Source organism: Ceratosolen solmsi, unplaced genomic scaffold (assembly GCF_000503995.2).
Source record: "Ceratosolen solmsi marchali unplaced genomic scaffold, CerSol_1.0 scaffold2, whole genome shotgun sequence".
Classification (NCBI taxonomy): Eukaryota; Metazoa; Arthropoda; class Insecta; order Hymenoptera; family Agaonidae; genus Ceratosolen; species Ceratosolen solmsi.
The window spans coordinates 4,361,482-4,388,046 of NW_011948422.1; the positions used below are offsets into that span (position 1 = coordinate 4,361,482).

Sequence of the window (26,565 nt, forward strand, 5' to 3'; positions counted from 1 at the left end):
ATGTTATCAATCGTAATTTTGATGAATTTTTAATGATAACAAAAAAAAACATCGAGTAGTATTATTTTATCGTTTAATGGCAGTTAAAAGCGTTTATCGTTGAAAAGTTAAGAAGGTTAGCACTTAGTAATAAAATCCACCAAGTCTTCCTTGAATGCTAATAATGACTCTGTATTTGCGATGTCAGAACACGGGCGGTTATCTGGTCGACCGTCATAGTCCAATTCAATCCCATTATCCAACGACTTGGCGATCAAGCCGTTAGAATCGGATGTGTCCTAGACGATGGAAGAGTGCCTGGACCTCAGAACGTTACCGTCTACTCGGGCTTTACTTTTGTCGACTCCAAGTATGTAATAGCATTTTCCTAAATTCCTGTTTATCAGCATATTGACCAAATACACCGCAGTGCAGGTTTGCCGCCCATAGTTTCCACTGTCATGAATACATCGTCGGAGGTGCCAACAGTTACGATGAATATCTTGGATGAATCGATGAATCGCGCCGACGTCACGCACATTGGACAAAAGCTCATTCTCAGGATCCAGATATCGCCTAACAATGGTAATGATCGTTGACAGTGATCATTTATCATTTTATTATGCGTAAATTAGGGATGGTAATATCCAATAATTTCGAGGAAAGAATCGTAATTAATAATTAATTAACCAACGAAAGCTTGGATGTATTTAATAAACCAACCTGATCCTCTCAATCGGTTGCATTACGTTTCTTTGGATACCTCGTAGAAATTGTTGATCTTATGTTTTTACGTACGTACATGTAGGCTTTGAAAGTTTCAATAATTAATACTTTTCTTTTGTTGCTATTATGAACGTAGCTTTTAACGAGGAAAAAATGATTGTCGCATCATAATTATTGATTACTTTATTGTTAAGATAACGAAATTGATATTTGGCATTTAAAATGGCTAAAATGTTTAAGATACTTTGTCAAAGCTTTTAAAAAGGAATTTACGAGTACTAAATAGTGGAACTATCGTCAGATTTGCCTTTCAAATTTATAAAATGTCGTAGAAAGTACTTAAACGTTCTTATGTCTAAACATTATGTCACTTCGAAATGTTAGCTTCAACTTGAAAAATAACGTATTTAATAGAGTAATTGATTTTTGTTTCTCTAATTACAAACTTCCATTGAGTAATCTTATCCATGCTAATATTTTTCCATAAATTTAAAGAATTGATAAATTTAAAGCTCAAAATATGCACAATTTGAGTACAATATATAAATATAATCTAATTGAATTATATACATAGCAGGTTGAAAAAATAAATTTCTATAAATATGATAAAAATGAAATATCGAGTGCAGAAAATAAGTAGGGCAAATCATCAAATATCAACAGTTATAACGTACTTTTGGCCTAACTAAGCATTTATTAAAAGGGCCCTTTGACATAACGGCGGGACACTTAATTGCAAGCACGAATTCCGGGGACTCGTCACTTTTGCTGCTAGACGAATTGGGCTGCCCAGTGACTCAGGTCTTTCCTGGTCTTGTTAAAGACCCAATCGATAACCGTTCCCTCATTGCCGAATTTAGTGCTTTCAAGTTTCCCAGCAGTCAGCACGTGCGCTTCAACGTGATAGTGAAGTTCTGCCTAGAGACGTGCGAAACTGTAAGTCAGACATGAGCCATTAAGAAAAACAATAATTTGCGAGAACAAGACAGAAAATGTATATTAGTTGTACGTGGCATTTGCACTCGCGAAAATGTTATATTCACTGGCACTTTTATTTCCTTGTTGATTATTCGGAAATATAATTCTACCTATTGATATTCTCTAATCACATTTTTAATATTTTACAATACTTACTTTTTTCTTGTGTAATTAATCGGAAGAAAATTATCGGAAAAAAAACTCTATAATAAGAAACGTTTGAACGACCATATAACATTTTTATGATAATTCTTCTTATTCCTGTGCCTATTATTATTGTTATTATTATTATTGTTGTTGTTGTTATTATTACTATTATTATTTTAAGCAATGTTCTGAGCACGTAAATATGAGCAATGAAGTTTAGAATTATGTTATAATTAGTTAAAGAATATTTTACCAAATTGTATGAAATGTAAAAAAAAATTATGCTAATTTCTATGAATTTTAAATCCAGTTGCTTTCATTTTCAGGTAAAGTGCAACGATAATCAAGTGTCTCACAGGCGTAAAAGACGTTCAATAGACAATTCACAAGCAATAAAGGGAAATGTTACTGAATTATATAAATATTCCGGCAATAGTACATCCGATGAACTTCCTCTTCAAGCGTCTATCATTGTCCAAGATACGAGATCCAATAATCAAAATGTATTTTCAAATTCTTTGAGATCCAAAGACAATACCTGTACGTTTATTATATTCGGATCTGGTAAAGTCCGTTCGCTCGTTCGCAGATAATATCATTCGCAGATAATATCTGAGAAATATAATATCTGATATTTATTTATGCAACATTATCCGGTCTCGGCATATTGCTTCTAATATTTGCTTTATATCACTTCGATCCAGTCCATTAGAACTTAATGAAATTCCGCTTTCAGGCTAATTCAAATACACAAATAAATTTCAATCGATCATATTTTTTTAGATCCCATAGACGATCAATTTTGCATGAACTCGAGCCTCGCTCTCTTCTTGATGCAGATTGGATTGATCGGCAGCTGCGTCCTTGCCGTTAGAACTTACAGACGCATGGCGATTCGGGCGGAGGAAGATCGTGCGGATATCTTGGCGCGGCACTTGTACGGCATCCACGGGGGCAACTTTGAGATTTCACGGAGGGTTCGGTGGGCTGACAATAACAGCTCATCCCTAAGCTAATCGAGCATTGTACATAAGCCACAAGTCGCTGTCTGTTCCCGTGTCAAAAGTGCTTGTATACTTGTTGTACATATATATTGTTATCATTATTACCGTTGAAACAGCCTCGATTTTCCTCATTAATATTAAAATATCAATACGTTATTAATGTTTATTAATGAACATTATCATATGATATTTAGTGTTGATAATGTATTTAGCATTTTTACTTAAAATTTTTATACCTTTTTAAAATTAAATGTTAAATTTTTAATACATTTTTACAAAATATTTGTAACAAGTTATTTAGTCACGTAAAATAGAAATCAAACATCAAACTCCTATCGGTGTAAGACTTTACCCCTTTCAACGTTCAAAATTCTAGCGCAATGCATCCGATGTATTATAATCATTCAATTAAATGCAAATTATTGCATTTAATTTGCTTTAATATTAGATCAATAGTTATGATATTGTGGAAGCAAAAATTTATATTAAAAGCTAAACGACGAGTGAACATTTATGGAAATATTTAGGCAATGTAAATACACGAAAGAAATTCTATATATTTTGATTATATCCATAAGATGCTTCCAAAATACCAAAATTTATATAAACATCTAAATTATGTATTTTATAATATGCTGAAAAAAAATTTCAAAACAAGCTTTGAAATTGATTTCTAAAACAATTTTACGTATATTATAGATACATTGAAATATTTGCGTTAAACGATGTCTCATTGCAAAAGTCATTTTAATAGATAATAAAATTCAAAACATTTAATTATCACTTTATATATCTTTATATATATATATATATATAAAATATTAATTAAATGAAACTTGATAAAAATCAGTAATTTAATGTTCGTATGACATATTTATATTTTATGTATATATAATATTTCCATATATATTTAATTATTATCTGGCATTAACACCATTTTGATTGAAAATTTCTTTAACTATATATAGATGTCTTATTTCTGCAATAAATCAACAATTTAAAAATAACAGTTTATATTATTATTATTATAATAAAAGTATTATAGTATGGGTATAAATATTGTTTGTTAAATAAGTAATTTAACTTGAATTCTAATGAAGTTTGTGAAAGTTATCCTTCTCCTATATTATACAAAGATTTTGTCTCAGAATTTTCATATTGATTATATTGAAATTTCAATAGAATATTCTATTTTGCAATTGTTTGTATAATACTGTGTAATATTAGTCAAAAGAAATTTAATATACTTTTAGAATTCAAGTTACTTATGAGTTAGAGACTTAATAATTAGTGACATAATGCTTTTAAAAACTTCGGACTTTTCCGTTTGAAATAAACAGCATTAATAAAATGAATATTTTATGCGGATAATCGATATTAAAATTATTGTTCATATTTAAAAGGCTAATCTTAATTTTTCCACTTTGCATTAAAATTAAATTATCATATTCAAACGTACATTAAAAAATAATTTTGCACAAACAAATATCTTGACAGCGATAAAAAAAAAAAATATATATATATAATTTACCTGCTTATTATGTACAACTATTGAATTTTTACACTTTCAATTTTTTCAATTTTATCACTTAATTAATCATAATAGTATTATGTACGTATTAGTATATAATAGTTATAATTCCATGTGTAAATAATTATAAATAATAATATCTTTATTATTGCAATCAATAACCCATGTGAAACAATATTATATAGAATATTCACAATCGATTAATAGAATTAATTTATAGACGCAAATTAATTCTTGTTTAAATATGAATATTTAATTCGAATAATTTAATTATAATACTATAATTAAATATAGAAACTGATTAAATTAAATTACTTTTCAAGAATATAACAATTGTGAAAATAAAAAGAAAACGATAAGTTATTTTTTAATTCAAAACTTCTTCCAGCTTATAACAATACCAATTATTTTAGTAAAAAATATTCTTTTATAAATTCCATCTTAAAAATTGGTTATATTCTTATTGGAAAACTTGGTGTGAAATAATTAATATAATAAATAAAGATAAAGGACATATTGATATTTATGTATAGAAAGATGAAATTAAAACTTTTTTTTATCCTTATCTAGAAAAAATAAAGTTAATAATAGAAACGTAAATTTTATGTATTCTAATAAGTTGAACTTAAGTCATTTTGTCAATATACAGCCTTGACATAGTATTTATGACACCAATATAAACTATTATATATAATCTGTATATATATATATATACTTAACAATGTTCAGTCACTATTTAAGTATAAAAATCTACATATGATACTCGTGGTAGTATTTTAAAAAATTCAAATTGTCAAAATTTTTCCACAATCTTTATTATATACAATAATTATAAATAACATTAGAAAAATTGATTGACGTAAAAATATAGTATGTAATTATATATGGGGAATATAATTTACTATACGTGTGCAATACATTGCACTGTTGTACAAAATATTGAAATTTTACTAGTCGTCAATTTAAATCTATAAATATTTATTTTAAAATATATTTTCAATCATTTAAATTTTGTCATCCTCTTCCAGCTCCACTATCACATCGGCCGTAATTTACAATTTCCACCGCTAAATGAAAGACAAAATGTAATTCAATGTAATATAATGGATGTTTATTGTTTATATTGTTAAAATTTATAAATTTTAGATTTTAATTGTTAAAAAAATAAAACTTAAATAAAACATACATTTCCCACAGTTTCGTGCACAACTAAGACTTCCAGGATTATTATAAACAATGTTATCAGTTCCACAAACGGGATTGTACTCCGAGGTAACCTAGATTGTAAATAACTGTTGTATTGCAGACATTGTAAAATTTTTAATAATTCTTATGAGCAAATAAAAAGTTTATAACTTATTCTTAATTCTTTAATTTATCTAAAATATTCTTCAGCTCACACTCGCAATATGTACAATAGTCTTCTTATATGAACAGTATATATACGATTAAGAAGAGAAGAAGAGAAATAATTTTAAGAAATCAAATCGATTTAATATAAGGAACATTTGAAACTGTCATATTGTTTACATTTTTCAATTTACTCATATTAAAATTTATAATGTGTGCATGCATTAAGAAATTTATTTATACTTTATTGTAAATTAATGAGGCAAGACTGATAATCTAAAGATCTATTTAAATATTAAATATTTTTAGATAGCAAAGTATTATTTCTTTAATCTATAATTTAAATTTAATTTTTAATTTTCCATTGTTAAATAAATTAATTATAATAAATCATGTACTTGTTCTACTTAATATTATCGGTGAGAATATCATATTTCGATAAATAAGACTGATCGGCAATGTCAATAATTTAATGTGTCACTACTAAGATTTATAAGAGCAATAAAATGCATAATAACTATTTTTATATGAGAATGAAAAATATTATTCACAAGAAAATATAAATCGTGAAGAATTCTATATATATATATATATATATATATATAATAATAATAATAATAATAATAATAATAAAGATATATACATGAATATTTTTCTATTGTTGTGACTAATATTATATAACAAATGTGCATTAAATATCGATCTTTAGGAATGTTATATCATTTACAAATCATCAAGGAACTTGTAAATAATAAAATAATCATTAATGGAACCATCCATAAAGTGATATTGGTTACATTATATCTATTAATATCATCTGTATGCTATGAAATTTTGACAATTACTTTATTATTGAATAACAATATTTCCAAAATGTTTTTTTTTACCGTAACAATTTTTAAATCAATCTATATTGACGATTCTAATCGATTTATTAAACGGATAAGTTTTATTTATTTAATGTTTTAAATATATTAAATCAGGAAGTCATTTGCATTATTTAAGGAACGAATAAGAATCCCCAAAAATATAGAATGACGTTTGACTTTCTAAATATTAATTATTGTAGTAAAAAGATTTTTTATGATTTATTATTATCATGAATTTGGAATTCAATTTAAAAATTTTACAAGTAATTTTTAACATCATGATATTTCTCCTTATAAAATATTCCCAAGCACTTATGAAAATGCTCTTATATTCAAATAAGTCAATGTTTAAAATATAATTGCATGAAACTTCAGTATACTCCGTTACTTTTTGCGAAAATATTAAATTTTACAATTAAACTTTTATTAGATTCATTAATAAACAAATTTTAATTATAGTTTTATTTAAAATTAAAATTATGAAAATTATGAATTATGAAGATTATATATAAAATAAATGTAATTGAAAGTACAGCGTTAGTTCTAGTTTAATGAATACGTAAATTAATAAAAAATACTTTTCAATTTTGGCAAACTTTATTATTATTCTTAATTTTATACTGGCACGGATTTTAATTTAATTATTTTATATTCAGATTTTAATGAACAATTCAGAATAATTCGTTATTAAGAGAATGATTATTAATAAAATTATATACATTTTATTATCTATTTACTATATATGCTTCAACAAGGTATAATTCTATTATATTTATTCATAAATAATAATAATATTAAATATTTTTGTTATTTATGTAGCCGTATTTTTTTTAAAGAGAGTATTGTTCTAATGCACGAGGACATACTTTATAATTTGATGAGGCAATCTTAGATTTGTCGTAATTGAATGTACATAAATTACAATATTTTATAAGTGAATAAAATCATTAATCTTATAATATTCACGAAGTAGCTTATACATTTCAGCTTTACCTACCGGACAATTATCAATACACTGATTGTAATCCTGGATCGATGGCTCTGTCGTTACTCCATTTGCAATAGGTTCCGAAGGTTTATTAGTACTTGGATTCTGTGGTTGAATTGGATATTTTAGAGGTCGATCAGCCTCGCCGGGAAAGGCAAAGCCATCTTGATTCGAAAATTTGTCATTACCTCTCTAATAAGAAAGAGGGTAAATTTAAATCAGGTGAGAAAGATAGGTGGATAAGTAGTCAGACAAAGAGAAATAGATAAAGAAGAAGCGAGCGTGCAAAAAAATTGCTTAAATCCGAATCGCTAAGGCTTTTTGTTTGAATAATTAATTATAAAATATTATTTTTATCAATTTAAAAATAACATCGAATTTATTAATGTGATTTTCAATTTCAGTAAATATTTTGAAAAATAATTAGTGATAATTATTAATTAGCGCAAAACATTTTTATATTTTAATTATTTACCTGTGCATTGGAGAAACCGACGGTAACTGAAATATAAGTAAAAATCTTTAAAACGAATAAATAACAGACGCATGAATGTTGAAAAATTCAATTCTCGAAGTTAGGAATTCATGAAATTATTATACGTATAATTATATTTTTGTAATATTTTATAATTCGTTTTTAATCAAGAAACAATAGAATACTCGTTATTTCTATAATATTTTTCTTACTAATAAATAGTTTGATTGATAATTAGATAGAGGCACATTAACTAGAGTAATTAAGGTAGGTAGTTTAATTTAAGTAGTTTAATAATTATTATATCTGATTTTTGTAATTGTGTATACTGAAAATTATTAGTAGCATTAGTATGATGACAACTTTTTTTTTTTTTTAATTTGTAATGAAGTGCCAGATAACTCACTGATAAATAATAAAAAATAGCTGCACGCGTGAAACATCATCTTTAAAAGAATCTTTTGAAAGTTAATACACAATCTGCATAAAGAAGATGAAAAGAAACTGAGAAGAAATCACAAGGACCTTCGCTTTTATATTTTTCCTCCAGTAATTGGTTGCGATGTTTCTGTCGTTCAATATTTGTACGCTCTATAACAATGTTAGTTCATTATTTCATCTTGATATTTATAGATTATTAATTTGTTTGTCAGAATTGCTTTAAAAATTAAATTAATAGACTGTACAATACACTTTGAGAGATTTAAAAATTCACTTATAGTCTTAAATACATAATTAAGATAGAATTAATTATGCAGATATTTTAAATAACCATTTTTTCTAGAAACGATGGAATTTTTAATATTTGTATACGTTAAATTATATTATTTATCTAATTGATATATATATATATATATATAATTGATATATAATTTGATCATTTATATTAATATATACACATTCAAAGCTATTTTTTCATTTAACATAACCTTGATACACGCGTATATTAAACTTGTAAATTCTTTATTTATGATATTAATGAAAATCATTTGACGCATTGAAAAGATAATTTATTGTTTATATTATATTTTTTTATAAGAATTTGAACTAAGAAAAATTAAAGTCTACCTCGTCATTATTTTATTAGCTAAGTCAATATCATTGAATAATTATTATTAACGTTGCCTTACAAAAAAGCACTAAAAAAATTAATTAAAAATATATATAAATATAACATTTTCAATCTCGGTAGAGAATATGTAATAGAAAAAAAAAAATATATTACAAAATGTCGACTTGTTTTAACGTCTTTTGGTATTATAATTTTAAAGGATATAACAGTAAGTAGAAAATGTAAAAATATTTATATTGTTAAATAAATTAATATAAGCATATAAATATACCATAATTATTGATTAATTTATTCCCAAATTTATTCAGGTACAAATGCATTTTTACATGAAATTTCATTCAAGAATTATTCTTCATTCAAAACTGTCTTTTCAAAACAGTCTAGTAGACAGACAACTTAATATGTAATTTTAAATATGTTATTTTAATATATTATTCTATGGCTATATTTCTTTTATATTTGACCAAACTATATTTACTCAAATCAAGTAGGTTGTAGATGAAACATTGTTATATAAATATATATTTCCTCTGCGAGTAGTAGACTTTAGCATTACGAAACAAAAAAGTTTTACATTCTAGATGAAACTAATTTATTTCAAGGAACTCGTTAATTTCGTTGGAATCACAATAATAAGTTTTAAAATATGTCTGTATAAATATTGATGTTTTATATGATTCATATATTTTGTGTTTTAACAATTGAATCGAGCTTTTCGACATTTATTTATGCTATTTAACGTTTGAAATTTAACACTCACCATAAAGCAATAAAATTTATAACTATTAATATTTAAAAATGATTAGGCTTATTTGGCAACTAATAAAATATAATTAATTTATAAATAAACTGTATTAATTTGCATAGATATTATCGTTAAAATGAGAGAAATATAGATAAAGTTCAAATCCTCAATCAATATTTGTCCTTATATTTTTATTTCTTCTTTTATAAAACTCAAATTTATATTACTAAAAGCAACATTTCGTCACTATTACTTAATGTCAATCAATACAGTTTTATTATAAATATATATATATATATATAGATTATCTATATATGAATATGACTGTTTTATAGGTTCAAATATTTATTATTTTTGTTAGCTTAATAAATTTCATTTATAAAATTTATTGATAAAAGTTAATGAAAACATAAAATGTACTTACCTAAAATGACAACATAATCTTAAACGTTTATCAAGAATTATATTTGATAAATAAATAAAAAGCAGGATTGTGATGTCGATCACTCATGACGAGTTACTTTAGTAGTTCATGGAAAAATATTGCATATAGAGTAATCCGCATATATACATATATTTATTTTAATTTTTTAATAAACGCAGAACATTTTTTATCTTTCAGTGACAAAATTAAATATTTAATATAAAATTGAGTATTTCCTAATAATTAATTTTTAGAACGTAATAAGTTTGCAAAAGTATATTTCTAATTGTACGTATTCTCTGTAAATTTGTGTGTTTGCGTATGTGCGTGCGTGCGTGCGTCCCTCTGTGTGTGTGTGTGTCGGGGCGGGAGAGGGGGGCGGGGGATATACATACATATCCGCACATGTCCTTATTCTAATATTGATAATTTAAAATCAATTCTAAGTTTATAGATAATTGTAGATATTGATATTAATTAAAAACGTTTTTAGATTAATCCATATAATAATAGTTTTGTAAAAATTGATTGTGACTTTTTCTTATCATTACATTATTTTCTATCAGTTAAATAAAAAGAAACTTATTGGGGTTTCTGATCTCTTTAAAAAACATGTTTATAAAATACTAAATTTTGATTCTGTATCAATATACAATGTTATTTATTAATCATGAATTGAAAAATATTATATAATTTATCATATTTCATAATAATTACATTTTCTACTTAATAGATAATACATCATTTTTAATAAAATATATTTAATAAATATGAATAAAAAAAGATATCAAATTAAATTTTAATCCTGCTATATACTCGAATTTTAAATATATACAGATGTATTCATTTTTTGTTCTATTTATTGCATAATAGGAATGTAAGGAATGTTAAAAGTAATTTGAAATAATGTAATTTCAGAAAATAAATTTATATCCACCAATATATTTGTTGTTAATATTAAAAATATAAAAATAATATATGAAAATGAATGATGACTATTTGTTTTCTTAATGCAACAGTATATGATCATTACTCGCTTATTTGATTTTTATTTAAATTATTTTACATAATTGTCTTCGTTTATTATGACGTTCAAATTTTATTCTTAATAAATTTTGAATTTAAAGTTATTTTAAAAATTGTAACAATAATATTCCAAGAGTACATAAATTCCTTAATTTATACCTTTTGTCAATACAGAATTATTATTAGAGTTATGAATATTCAAGTTTTTTTTTTTTTTTAATTATATGCTTAATATAAATTCTTTGCATAAATATTGTTAATTTCGATGGAATTTTTAAAAGAAAGAAGTATTCAAATAATGTAATAGTAAGTTATTAATGATGACAAGTTTTGTCCTACCGATGAAAATAGTTATGTAACTCATTACAACTTCGATATTGAATTAACTCCTAACTATGTCAATTTATATCATATTATAGCAATATTGTAAAATATAATATACGTATAATTAATTATATAAATAAATTATATAATTAAAGCACGATGAGATATAAGATGTGTTGAATGTTTATGAAAAGAATATAATAATAGAGTATCGAAGAATAAAAAAAAATATGATATTCCCTAACAGTAAAATTAAGATAGAAATATAACAACAGATATTTAAATATATTACAAAAATTTATTTATATCAAAGGACACTTTATTTCATTTAAAAAAATCTTATGAAATCACTGAGCATTTAATTACTTGAACATTGAAAAAATTGCATAAATCATAGTGTTTATACTTGTTACCAAAATCATATTCAACCACTTATTAGAAATTATGTATTTTTATTATCAAAATAATTGTTTAATCATTTGTTGTCAATCATTTCTGAATATAGCATCATAGAAACGCTACTAATAGTGAAAAATATTGTTATTATTATCAGCGAATAAAGTTTTTCCATCTAATGTAATATATGAAAACTTAAAAACTTCATGTGATTAAAAAACTATTTTAATTTCAAAACACTCGCTTGCTGCAATACTCGCTTTATCATAAATAATTAATATTTTATAGCTATACAAGGCTGATTGAAGATTATCTGAATTGGTAATTCGGCGTCTTACCGCTAAATCCCAATGCGTAACATATCATCCTACGTTTTTCACTCTCTGGGTACTTCTTCTTTTAGATACGAAACAGTTAGCATTGTACATTGGTACATATCAGAACAGCTTATAGCTCTCTTGATAATACATTTGAAATAGACATTTTTATTTCATGCTTTAATCAAAAGATTTGACAATGTCAAAGTCATTCGTCATTTTGATATCAACCATTGGTAAGATAAGATATTGTTTTATATTTAATACTTGCATTAATATATCTTTTTTTTTTTTTTTTATGCATTCGGTAAACAAAAAAAAAAAAAACAACAAAAAAAAAAGAAGAAGAAGAATTAGATTAATTACTGTATTAATTCAATAATTATTTATGAATATATAATTATTTAAAAAATACTATACTTTTATCATAAATAGTTATTAATTAGGCTTATTATTGGTAAATCAAAATCAAAAAAGAAAATGAATAGTTTAGATATAGTTTAAGCGGACTTAAAAAATTTTTAAGCCAACCATATCTAGCGAGAGTAAAAATATTATGTCTTTTTTCTTTTTCTTTTTTTTAATCCTTGTCTAATAATTGTCGAAAAGTAATAATGTTAAAGTGAAAAGCATCATTGACTATTAAAGTTAAAGTGTCGAATTTTGAAATGGGAGTAAGTAAGTATGGATGAGCCAAGCCAGGGCATATTGAACACATGATACATATGAATTTTAAAGACTAAATTGATAATAATAAGTCTAATGATTATGATTGTGGTGACGATAATAACAATAACAATGAAAGTGATAATAAAAACAACAACTGTTATTGCTTGTTGCTGCTTGGGGCCTGCAGTCGTTGTGATTTTGGTGATTGGTGAATCCCTTGCGGCGAATGAGCCTCTTATTCCAAAGGGATGCGACTGTCTGTACACCCAAGAATTTGACCCGGTGTGTGGCAATAATGGCGTCACTTATCCCAATCTGGCGATACTCAAGTGCGCGGACAAGTGCGCCAAATATAGTGAGTATACGTGTGTGTGTGTGTGCTGTTAATATTAAGCAACATTAGCGTTCTTCTTAATGAGCTAATATTTGGCCAATAAGTGACCTCATCTCCTCGGCGATATTCTATGATGGAAATTTTTTCTTTATCTATAGATATCCATCAAATGCATCATGGACCTTGTAAGGCATAATCAGCTTCAAGATATTTTCTAACTAAGGATAAGGAACCTCGAACGAATAATATTAATACTAACATTAAATGCTAACGTATTGTAAAACATAAAATGTTATCGTTTCATTACATATCGTTACATTATTCAACCGATAATCTTTACATATTATATACAGTATACGTGTATTTATTGGAAATTATAAGTTTAGAGACAATTAATTATTCGAAGACGGTGTTCGTTTGAATAAGAATTGTGCAATTGATTAAGCAGAGTGTTGAGATAATCCTTATTTGCTATTTAGATTTCATCCAATATTTTATATCGAAAGATTTTTGTATTGAAAATTAATGTAACGTTGATTAATATTAAAAATAAAATACCGTATAAAAATTATAAGATTTTTTTTTTCATTTATTTAGGATTAGATTGAGAAATCTTCGACGACCAATATTATTAGATTTTCTTAATCTCAAACTTTTTCGTATCAAACTTTTTATATTAATATCTCAATTATCCAACTTAATATCAAATTCTTTTCATATATTTTTCCATACAATAAGCAATATATTTTAAAAAATAAAGCATATAAGAACAATAAAAACAATTGGGATACTAAAATATAAAATAACTCTTAAAGCAATTAATGGTGTTGATCAATTTTTCGGTTACGAATAAATTTCCGTATAATAGCTTAGAAGCATATTTTATTATTAATCTTATCATTAAAAATATTCTAAATATATGAGCGTAATTCGTATAATAATATATTTTATTATTTGAAATTTAAATTCTAAAATCAATATTTAAATAAAATTATATAAAAGCATTTATTTAATACAATTAAAACAAATCAAATTAACAGAAACTAATGTATTATCTAAAGCAAGCAGTTGATATTTTTATTTTGTCATTGTACACGTTTAATTAGCAAAAAATGTTTAAACAAGTAAAATGTACAATCTAATACACACATAAATACAAACGCATGCATATATGAACATACACATACACATGAATATACATATTTACGTGTGTTGGTGTGCGCGTGTATGTGTGTTGGTGTGTTGGTGCGTGCGTGCGTGCGTGCGTGCGTGCGTGCGTGCGCGTGTGTGTGTAATTAGTATTCTTACTGAATTGTTTAATTTACACAAAAAAAAGTAAAAATTTGAATAATTATTTTGAATTTAAAAAATATCATACTAAAATTTTTGAAACGACTCATGAGTACACAAAAATCGAACATCATCAAACATCATCGCATTAAGTGGGGGAGTCGAACGTTATACCTTCACAGTATATAAGACCGGTTTCGAGATTTCTAAAGGCATTATACCAGAAATCTCGATCAAACGAGAACTGTTATACGTGCTCAAGTCTCATATATTGTAGATAAAGCAGAACACAAGCCACACGATGATGAAACTGACAGTTATTTTTTTGGCTACAATTGGTAAGGTACCTCTGTTAAGTTATATTGACGTTAATTTATGCTATAGAAAGCATTAAATAGTTTCGTTGTTTTCAAATGAATTGTTATTATGAAAAGAGAACTATTATGTAGACAATCAAGATTTAAAACTTTTTGCTGCTAATGGCGTATTAAAAACAATTGATTAAAATTAAAAAAAAAAAAAAAAAAAAAGTGTCTTTACTCACACAGGCAAATTCAGTAATTATATTTCAAAAAAAAAAAAAAAAAAAAAAAAAAAAAAAAAAAAAAAAAAAAAAAAAACTTTTAATTTGTTTTTATACAGTTCACTATGGTTATATGTTTGCCCGTATATACAGATGCATGTGGGTACCTATTTCCATCAAGGTCATTGGGCGTTTAAAAAGCCGAACGAGCAAACTGTATAAAAATTAATCTTTATTTAATCAAATGCGATAAATGAAACTGATAATATAATATTTTGATCATGTACCGACAATATTTCATTTGTTTTCGACGCGTACTGTGTAAGAGAAAAAATTCCTTTGCAAAAAGAAATAGTGTATTAAAATTATACAAGACTGCTATTATATAATGAGCCAAGTACTAAGACTTAATTAGGAAATTATTGTACGTTGTTCAACATTTTGCCACATTTACGGGAAATACTTCCGAGAATTTAGAAAACATGCGCTGACAAGAAAAATTACATTCAACTTCTTCCTTTCCAGTATTATTGTCGACAGTAGTAAAAGGAGATGATTTGGATGCAGTACCGAAAGAAAATGTAGGGTTGGAAAATTGCAACTGCATTGCAACTTTTGAATATTTGCCGCTTTGTGCGAGCAATGGAGTCACATATTCGAATCCCTCCATGTTGCAATGTGCAAAAAGATGTTTACGAATTAATGGTAATGAAATTTATTTATTTTAAACTTTGAAATGGTATATTCTTTAATTTTCAATTATTCTGTCAAATTCTTTGTTGTATTTGGAAGTAGCATTGTAAAGAAGCAGCATTTATTTATTTATTTATTTATTTTTTTGTTTTTGTTTTTTTTTTCTGTATGAAAAATCTGTAATAGAGATAAATTTTGAATTACTGCTAGTTATATATAGGTTGAAACTATTTGGATATTCGAAATAAATAGATTGTAGGAAATAATTTTATGTCTCAAAATAATTATTAACTCGACCGTATAACCTTTATGTGTGAATCTTGTAAGCTTAAACAGATTATTCAGCAATAATATCGAGAACGTATTTTAAAAGACGTATTTCGTAAGCTATTTTCTCAAAATTTCGAATTTCTTTTGAATTTTTACATTAACATTTTATTTCAATGGATCGTCTTGAATGATTATTAACGATCGATTATTCTATATCAAATATTTGCTTCATCCGTTAGATATGTAAGAGTATGTAAATAAGAAAAATATATATATACATTTTTATATAAATTTGTTTTAGATTTAACTAAAGTACGCGATGGACGCTGTTAAATATGGTCATTAGGTGTTTGGGAATGCAGCGGTACACATATGCGAGCAAATTTGTATACAACTAATTAAAAATGAAATTTAATAAAGGACACTACTTTTAGTTAAGTTTTTATAATTACTATTACGTAAGAAATATCATTATTGAATATTATATATCATTATTATTCACGATGATTTTGTTCAAAAACTAAGCGTTGTTTTACGCAACAGGAAGAGGCCATTATAAAATTTATATTTGTCAAGCTATTTCTTATGTTATATTTTTGATATATTCGTATATCATTTACAGCTTATATTATGTAAGTAATAATTAAAACGTCAATTTTTATTATTATTATCAAATGAAGTAAATAAAAAATTAAAGGAGATAATTTACTTAATAGATTGAATAAAATAAAGGAAATATGAGGGACTAAGTTTGAATATTATTTATTTGAATTTTGAAAATAATCATTAAACTAAACATATTGGATGAAAAAAATATTTATATGTAACAGACGTAATAACAAGATCGATTTATCAAATATCTAAATTATTAAAATAATTGAAAAGAATTTATATATAGAAATAAAACTTATATTTATGTGTATTACAAGTATATTACAAGAACCCAATTAAAGATACTTAATCAAATTTTTTATTATATACTGCCATTAAAATTTATATATTAGCTATATTCTACATATTGGCTTATATATAAATAAACAATCTAATTTGATATTATAAATCGAAAATTAGGTATTAGGAATGTAAGAGGAAGAAGCTACTATAATTACTTATTAATTAAACAAAAGATAGAGAATTTGTAAATTATTTTTAATTAAGAACCATAACTTACAAAAGATAATTTATTTACTAACTTTAAGACCAATTGATATGATGAAATTATTTATATTTCAACAATACGTTAAGTTCGCATTGGGCAAAAATTGAATGAAATTATTAAGTTAAATAGTAATCAATTTAAATGAATACACTGATAAATACTGATAATTACAGTTATGATATGAATTAAATTTTCATTTTCTTTAAATAATTAAATAGTCGATGTGACTTTTTATCGATTTACTTATATCGATTAATATCTTGAATATAGATATAAATTAAAATATTTGTAAATATGGTTCTAATTATAATGACTTAAAATTTTTTATAAAACGTACTTAAACAAAATTTCCTATTAAAAATTGAATATTTTCATTATTGTTATTTAAAGAAATATTATCATATACATTTATAATATTAACAATAAAATATCATTAATATATATAAAATTTAGTATCTAATTTAAATAAAAAGTGTCATATTGGCTTTAAAAAATTTTTATAAATGACTTAAATGTACTTAAATATTATATATAAAATTATTGTATTTATTGTATATAACTTATAATATTATGAAATGAATATTTTTATTATGAAATTTTTATACTACATAATTTATGTTAATATTCATTTATAAATAATATCTGCCAATATATGATTGTATAGAAGAATCATAATGTAGAAAACTAACGTATAATTAATATTTATATAGTTTAGAAATATTACTTGTAAATATAAAATAATAGAGTATTATATTTTTATCAAATCAAACATTCGATTTTATCAGTTGGATAAAAAAGTTCTAGATAGTGGATGCAGACAGAATTTATTGCATTTAATTTTATTCATAATGGATGGTAATCACTTCAGATAGTAAATTTGTTAAGAAAATACCTATAATATTAGAGACAAAATTTTTAAAATACATAACAAAATCTTAAACATTACATATTATACAATAAAATTAATTATATTATCATAATTGCTTTCTAATTTAAGATAATTAGCAACTTTTTTTGGAGAATGATAAATAAGTAGTTTGGTATAAATGGTCCAGGGATTTATTCAGTTCATTTGTTGTGAATAAATCATTTGTAACTTCGCATCTATAGAGTTTTAACTGGCAGACTAAAATATGAGCATAACGGACAATTTATCGAGAAGGAAATAATATTTAAATTTAGATAAAGTATCGATGGTTTGGATTTTCATATAACAAAAAGGCTTCATTCTCGCGTATTTTCATTCTTAATTAACATAAATTATCAATTATTTTAAATTTGGTAGTGAATTATTCTTATTATTAACTTGACTAAATAACATTTTAATCGCTTGCCAGGTCTTCTTAATTCACTATGTATTTCTATATTTTCAACTTTTCAATAATAGAAATGCTTGTAAAAAATACTTTTTATTTATTAATAGTGTTATTTGAATGTTAATACCATTTTATTTTATTATTCCAAAGCTCCTGGCTTCTTGATATGATTGACTTAGGTTATAGTCTGTAATATACTTTTGTCTTTCCTAAGTTGCAGCCTCACATTGCTGGTAGAACATGTCAACAATATAAATAATATAAATACATTTGGTGGTTAAATAAAATCAAATAAAAGTTGAAACATCAATTTTGAATAACTTTAGAATATATTTATTCTTTATGTATTCTGTTCCTTTCTATTAAAATTATTGAATTGAAAAATATTTTAAAAACTTTATCATACTAATTCTTATAAAATGCATAGTAATAATTCATAACTTAGATTAATATAGAAAATGCATAAAAATAAACAATGATTGAAATAAATTAAATTATATATATATATATATATATATAAGAGTTTAATAGTGAATAGAAAATGATATATGATTATTACAAATATTAAAATTAATTTCCGTTCAGAACATGAACATCAATGGGCATTTGTTATATATATATATATATATTGTAACTCTTAATACTTTGAAAGATTTATTTGATTTTTCTTATACATTCCATACTTATATTCAATATATATTCGAATTATATATGTGTAGACATATATATAATGACTATTATCTTTTTTATAAGAACATAGAGTTCGATGTTTATTAGTTTATTTATTAATCTGTAAATGTAATCATTCCCTTACATTTATCTCCTTATTCATTTGCATTGGCATTACCTCAATTACGAAAAAATCTTTCATGAAATATTTTATATCAAATTATTTATTGCTTTCAAATGTTTACTAAAATAAGAAATTTGTTAATTTTATAATGCATAAATAATTCTTGTATGTAATTTGATTAGTTAAATAATCGAAAGATTAACATAAAAATCTCTATATATAATTTTAATATTTAATATATATATAATATAACGGCCTCGATATATATTAATATCAATATTAAATATTTTACAATTTTATTGGCAGTAATAATTTCTATCTGTTTTAACATTACGATTACATTGATTCAATGATTTCTAGTATTTTTTGAAAATACTAAAATATTAATTTTATAATTTTAAACAGCAATGAAATACTCTTCTTTCTCAAACTTTATCCAGTACCGATATATTTATAAAGAATATTTTATTGGTAAATTATGATATAATATTGTATATCATAAAACTTAAATATTGTATATCATATTAATAGTAAGAAGAAAGTTTTTCGACTAAAAGTTTTCACATATAATAATTATAGCATACTATTTGACAATATTTGCTATAATTTACTTGAAATCAATGGTTTCTAAGTATTTATTTCTCATTAGTATAGTAATGAAAATAGAATATAAAACAAGATGACTTAAAACTATAATTAGACTAAAAAATAAAAAAGTATATTGTTTTAGTACGGAAACTAGGAAAAAGACATTTAGATAAGACATCATAGTAATAGGAAGATAACAGTAAATTGAATGTTAGAGAAGTAGATCTAGATAAGTTTTAGTTATATAGTTTTTCATAAAAACATAATAAAATATATTTTTATTTTTTTATTAATAAAGTAATAACTTTAGTTATCAGTTCTTCTTTCATAATAGGTAATAATAATTTATTACTTATTCACTTTTAATTTTTTCATCTAGACTCCGAAATTTAATGATTTTGTTCACAACTTGATCTTTTTGATATTAAAGTATACATTTACAAGTTTCGAAATACAAATAAAATTTGTAAAATATGTATCAAATATAATTCCTATAAATACTATGAACAGTATACACATAACTATTGCAATCCACTAAATTTTTATAATTATAATATGGAAATATAATTTTAAAGTTTTAACTCAATTCTTCACTTGAATTACGGATTAATGGAAATCCTTCTAAAATATTATTTCAATCATATAAATATCGAATAAAAATATTATATTTTTAAAAGAATTTCCATTAATCCGTAAACAGTTAATAACTTCGTATTTTGCTAATCGCTTATGAGTAGTGATTCTTTTAACGACAAAATCCATTATTCAAGCAAGACTATCAAACAAAATTTTTTAATACTTTATATTTCTTGAAGTAGTTTCGACGCTACAGGACAAATTTTATATGTGTACAGCGATCACCAGGACAGTGGGGATTACCAGTTTCTCCTCATCATATCTGCTGGACTTGTTTTACGCTTTTACATTTTTATAATGAACAGAGATCAATGCTTAATTAATAAGAATATTGGTAGTGGGGATATCCAGTTTAGATGTTCGTATATATAAGACTCGTTTTTGAAGTTTGCAAAAGGGCTCCATACATGAGTAAGATAATATTTGCAATTTTCAATGGATTTTATAGTAATTATTTCAAGCTGCATTGGTAAGATAATAAGGAATAAAATTTAAAGACGTACTACTGAATTATAGAATAAATATATTTTGTACTCTTGGGTTTTAAAATTTTTAAATATTAACATTATAATTCTATGTATATTTCTATTATTACGAATATGAATAGTGACCATTCAATTCATTAATTATTTAATATTTTAAAATTTATGTTGTTAAACGTGTATTTCTACATTTTTTAATTATAAATGATTTTTAGGCTTTGTACTTTTAGTGTTTTCGTCTAATTGTGTTGAAGCACAAATATTTGTTATACCAATAATATCAGAAACTATACCTTCTGATGATGCGTACGAATGCAGATGTAATTTTGTTAATAATTATTATGATCCTGTTTGCGGAAGTGACGGATTTACTTATCCTAATTTTTCTCAATTTCACTGTGATAAAAAGTGTAAAAACCCAGGTAAGTTAAATTATAATATTGTAATTAGTAATTATATGTATGTAAGTGAAATTAATTAACTTCTATCTCGTCAAAATGTAAATCAATATAATTAACCATACAAAATAATAATTTCAAAAACTTGCATTAAATTATTAAATGATAATTTTATTTAAATTAATATTTTATATTTCATAGTTTCATATGTATATATATATATATATATCATAGTTTGTAAATAAATTAATCATGCAAAAACTTCCTTTATTAAAAATGTTTTAATAATTACCAAAATATTTTATACAACTAATCATTATTCCCAATTAAATTTGTATAAAAAAAAAAAACTATTTATAAAATTACTAATGGCATCATTACTGTAAACATTAAGAAAAAAATAAAATTTAAAATACATTTATTAAATTTTTATTGTAGATTTAATCTTACTGCATAAAGGTTTATGTAAAACTAATGAACCAAGATCGAGAAGTTCAACGAACCACAATTCGACACAAACAAATCGAAATTTCAAAATTTTAAACAGATGCCCATGCTCAATAGATTCCGAATATAATCCCGTCTGCGGAAGTAATGGGATTACTTATGATAATCTGTCAGAGCTACTTTGTGACAAAAAATGCAAACAATCAAGTAAGTAACGTAAGCTTGATTATTCTGCTATATAAGTAACTATGACTTGTTAAAATTAATTAATATTAATTGACAATTGTTATGAATACTTTTAATATACTTGTAGTAGCAAAGCATCTTAGGTATATTTAATCAATAATAATAATAACAATATCGATGTTTGAGTACTAATTAAAAAAGGAATTCTTTATAATTTTTATAATTTATTAAAAAATATTTGTTCACTTCAATTTATTTCAGATTTAAATATAGCACGTTTTGGTCTTTGTCGCGAAGAAGAATATTTTAAAGATGTATTACCATTTTTAACTAATGCTATAAACAAGTGTAACTGCATGTACAATGATGAATATGATCCAATTTGTGGAACTGACGGATACACTTATCCTAATTTATCGGCGATGTCTTGTGTAACGGAATGTAATAATCCAAGTAAGTGAAAGTGTTACAATTTCTTTTCGTTTTACAGATAAACAATATTTTTATGAAAAAATATTTCAATAATTTTCTCATTTCATAAATCTTCTCATGGTTAAACGCATAATATACAATCTATGAAAAAAAAAAAACATTATGAGAAAAAATTTAATAAAGATCATTAAGAAGAAATTTTTTTATCTTAACTACCGTTAAAGATTTAATAATAATTTCTCGATTACAGAAGACAATTATAATTCAAATATTACTTCTACAAAGAAATTTTTATTTTATTACTTTTGTGTGTGTGTGTGTGTGTGTGTGTAAGTTATATGTCGAGAATTCAACTAATAATAAAATAATATGAAGATAATAGATTGCTTTCTGAAATATTTGTTTATGAAAGAAATTGAATGTATTATAATATAATGAATTAAATGTAAATTTTGCCTAATTAAAAATATTTGATTTATTAACAATTAGAATTTATCATAGTTAACTAAATAAATGCAAAATTGAACACAAAGCACTTATAAACAAGTTTCAGATAGTAAGACTTATAAGGAGAAAAACTTATATTTTGTGAGTAAATTAATAAATAATATTAATTAACATTTAAAAGATTAAAAAGTATTATTAAAAAAAAATAATAATAATAAATACAAAAATACTTTAAATAATTATTTCACAAAATATATAGATTTATTCAATTTAGTTGCATATCATTTTATTTGACAGCATTACTTTTATGCAAATTTAAGCGTTCATCTTCGAAATATTTCATATTATAAACCACTTGTACATTCTGAGGACATAGATTATGTATGGATCTTCATATTGGATTGATCTATAAGAAGATTGATCTATAAGATCTATAATCATCTATAAGAACTGGCTTCAACTTTATATAGGATGCAATATCTTGTTGAAGCTCTAATTTGTGAGGTTTTATGGTACTCTTATATTATTTATAAATTAAATATGATGTAGAAATGAGAAAATTGGACGATATTGTTGAAATGTGCATGAGTCGTGTAAATTAATTAAAAGATCATAAATCATATTCAGATTGACATTAAAAGGATAATTTTTATTTTGATTTGATATATTATACCAGTTAAATAAAAAAAAATCAATATGACGATATTATCCACATAATATATGTTAATTGGAAGATACTCGCTACGATAGTTTATTCATACAATTTTCGATATTATATATTCGGATAGATTACGCCTAGGCTTTCCTCTAATACCAATACCGAGCATTTTGCTTCTGACATTGCTGTTATGAAACTTTCTTATTTAAGGTTTCTCCTTCTACGTCATGTTTAATTTATGCTCTTTTCTATTAGGTTTTTATTTTATTAATAGGAATTTCGATTAAGTTTCCGAATTCCCCACTCTAGTCATACGTAATCAAGATTTGTTCGTTCCATCTCACCTCAGAATTCAGAAGCAACATTTAATCATGAATAACGAATCACATTCAACTAAAATCTTGTATGTTTCTATTCCACTTGTATTTCCTAAGCGACCGCTACACGAATGTAGGAAGATCATTTTCATATGTGACGCGTGTAAAATTGCGTCATTGACGTTCTCGTAAGTGATGATGCGCTTGATATACCATCGCAACGGTGTTGGCTCATCGTATTTAGTGGATATGAATATTTGTCAGTATTAGGTACAAATTTTTTAAATGATTTATCTTTTTATTATCTCTTGATTAATTATATTAATATTTTTCTGCTGTGTTTAACTATTCTCTTTCATATAGAATACGCTTTTATATTTTATTTAATTTTAATTCATTAACACAATCATACATAATTTATTTACCATTTTTTATATATATTTTTTTTTCATTTTTTTGTCTCCTCTTACTCATAAATAATCTGTATCTTGAAATTATCAGTTTCTTCCCTTCGTAAGAAAAAGTCTTTCTTTATTATTTTCTTGATCAATAATAAATTGATTTATTTTCTGAATTATTTGTTAAAAAAAAAAAATAAACTCATCACTGTACATATTCCTTGTAATTATTTCATCCAGAATTGTTTTATTATTATTGAATTATTATTAAGAATTTCTCCTCTGTACTGTTGCATTCGTTTGTTACTTCTGTTTTATCAGATACGATATTCGCTTCAACTGTATATTTTCACGATGTTATCGTTGTTGTCAACTACATCTGATTTAAGTGCCAGGCATATTATTGTTGAGTCTTACATTATTGACTGGCAAGGGAAATTTGTAAATTGCGATATGGATCATTTTCTTCATAATTATTACCATCATCAACTATTAATCATAGTTAATCAAAAAACATTCATATAAATTATTTATTGTCAAATATTTCAGTATATTGTTTACATAGTGGATTTCGTTGATTACATATTTAGTTTTATTATTAAAATTCAAATTATAAATATATTATAATATTTCATAATCGTTTATTAAGATATTATTTAATAAGAATTAATATTACGTTATCTCTAAGAAATTTATTATTTATTCTTTTGTTATGTATATATATATATATATTAGAAATATATTGCCACATTTGCGATGTTAAGTCGTACAATTACAATTTATAACATAACATATATACAATCTATTTATAGTTTTTCTATAATAAATTAATTTTATAAATGACATATTGAAAACTATAATAATTATGCACCATAAACCCAAAAATGAATTTATTTAAAAATCTCTTTGATATATTTTTAAATATTAAAACGATGATTTTCCATTTGAACATAACTTCTTTATTTTTCATTTATAGTAATACTTAATTTAACAAACTAATGAATTCATTTGTGACGTAGGACGCGACCTATTTAAACAGAATTTTATAAACATTAAAAAATCTTGTTTAAAATATGTTACGATTTATTAGATAACTCCTATTTGTTAGTAAAATATTATTTTCAATTCATATTGACATTATTATGTTCATTATATTTCATTCTTCTAATCAGTTTAAAAAAATCTGTAAATTTAATTTTTATCTTCAATTTAATTTTAGTCTTTGTTTATGTAAATTTTTCAATAAAAAAAAAATTATATTTTAACATGTTATGTTAAAAATATTTTTTCGTTTTTTTTTTCGATGCGTCATGACATTAAACCTCTACAAACAATACAATATCCAACTATAAAATCGATTGTGAAATATGTTTATGTTATTAGGGAATTCTAATTAAAAAAAAAAAAAAACTTTAAATAGTAGTTAGATCTTCAAAATTAATTTTAAGATTATTTTCAATAATTAATATGTTTTCAATATGTATCTTCTTAATTTCACGCAGTCTATGAAATTCCGTTTAGCGCATAGTTTATACAATTATAAAAAAAAAAAAAAATAAACAATAGCTTAAACACTAGAAAACTATTTTAATTAATAAATTTTCCTTAATTATATTGTTGGTTTAACAATCTATCAATAGAGGTAAAATTGTAATTTATATATCTGAGATGAAATGCATGCAACCAGCCTGTGTATTGAATTAAGTGTTTTTCTTAAAGGTTTACAAGTAGTACATTATGGTTCTTGTAATGATAATCAAAAACCACATAATTATGGCGCTGTAAGATGCAATTGCGTCTCTTCCTCTGAAATTTATCGTCCAATTTGTGCTAACAATGGAATTACATACGATAATCTTTCACTATTTTCATGCGCTCAAAAATGTTTGAATCGAAGTAAGTGTACTAATATATATATATATATATAATACATATAATTCGCTTATGTAACACAATTATTATTTTCAGGTTTAAAAATTTTATATGAAAATCCTTGCCGTGACTACTTGGACATAGATGATCGACAACTTAAAAAATAACTTTTATTTTTCACTATTAATATAAATAAAATTCAATGATAGATCTATTTTAGATCTTCATATAGATTGTAATAATGGAAAATGTAAAAACCCTTTGATTTCCTTTTTCTTTTACTTTTGTTTTAATTTCCCAACATTT

The 26,565-nt window shown here is 24.0% G+C and overlaps 5 protein-coding genes across 6 annotated transcripts in view; 4 read left to right on the forward strand and 1 right to left on the reverse strand.

The window, feature by feature from the left end:
- LOC105361838 (uncharacterized) overlaps positions 1–2,956 on the forward strand; it is a 10,977-nt gene extending 8,021 nt beyond the window's left edge. The window contains exons 9-13 of the mRNA XM_011499120.1: positions 188–349; positions 410–564; positions 1,409–1,641; positions 2,157–2,394; positions 2,614–2,956. Coding sequence (XP_011497422.1) covers positions 188–349; positions 410–564; positions 1,409–1,641; positions 2,157–2,394; positions 2,614–2,846 — 1,021 coding nt within the window. The 3' untranslated portion in view covers positions 2,847–2,956. The remainder of the gene's footprint in view (positions 1–187; positions 350–409; positions 565–1,408; positions 1,642–2,156; positions 2,395–2,613) is intronic.
- A 2,382-nt stretch (positions 2,957–5,338) lies between these two features.
- LOC105362027 (uncharacterized) lies at positions 5,339–8,493 on the reverse strand. The gene is made up of 5 exons (XM_011499352.1): positions 8,454–8,493; positions 8,048–8,073; positions 7,582–7,764; positions 5,552–5,642; positions 5,339–5,432 (listed from the first exon to the last, which is right to left on the reverse strand). The coding sequence occupies exons 1-5, from the start codon at positions 8,491–8,493 to the stop codon at positions 5,380–5,382; spliced, it is 393 nt and encodes a 130-aa protein (XP_011497654.1). The 3' UTR covers positions 5,339–5,379.
- A 3,960-nt stretch (positions 8,494–12,453) lies between these two features.
- Positions 12,454–13,877, forward strand: LOC105361839 (elastase inhibitor-like). The gene is made up of 3 exons (XM_011499121.1): positions 12,454–12,587; positions 13,208–13,375; positions 13,513–13,877. Exons 1-3 carry the CDS (start codon positions 12,551–12,553, stop codon positions 13,548–13,550), a joined length of 243 nt encoding a protein of 80 aa, XP_011497423.1. The 5' UTR covers positions 12,454–12,550; the 3' UTR covers positions 13,551–13,877.
- A 976-nt stretch (positions 13,878–14,853) lies between these two features.
- Positions 14,854–16,568, forward strand: LOC105361840 (turripeptide OL11-like). Its single transcript, XM_011499122.1, has 3 exons — positions 14,854–14,982; positions 15,693–15,872; positions 16,432–16,568. The coding sequence occupies exons 1-3, from the start codon at positions 14,946–14,948 to the stop codon at positions 16,461–16,463; spliced, it is 249 nt and encodes an 82-aa protein (XP_011497424.1). The 5' UTR covers positions 14,854–14,945; the 3' UTR covers positions 16,464–16,568.
- A 4,099-nt stretch (positions 16,569–20,667) lies between these two features.
- LOC105361844 (serine protease inhibitor dipetalogastin-like) lies at positions 20,668–26,476 on the forward strand. Of its 2 annotated transcripts, none has more exons than XM_011499125.1 (6): positions 20,668–21,091; positions 21,320–21,526; positions 21,941–22,156; positions 22,397–22,588; positions 26,107–26,283; positions 26,356–26,476. In XM_011499125.1, the coding sequence occupies exons 1-6, from the start codon at positions 21,058–21,060 to the stop codon at positions 26,424–26,426; spliced, it is 897 nt and encodes a 298-aa protein (XP_011497427.1). In that variant the 5' UTR covers positions 20,668–21,057; the 3' UTR covers positions 26,427–26,476. The 2 variants fall into 2 exon arrangements, with proteins under 2 accessions (XP_011497427.1, XP_011497428.1); XM_011499126.1 differs by having other exon boundaries at positions 21,335–21,526.
- The last annotated feature ends 89 nt before the right edge of the window (positions 26,477–26,565 follow it).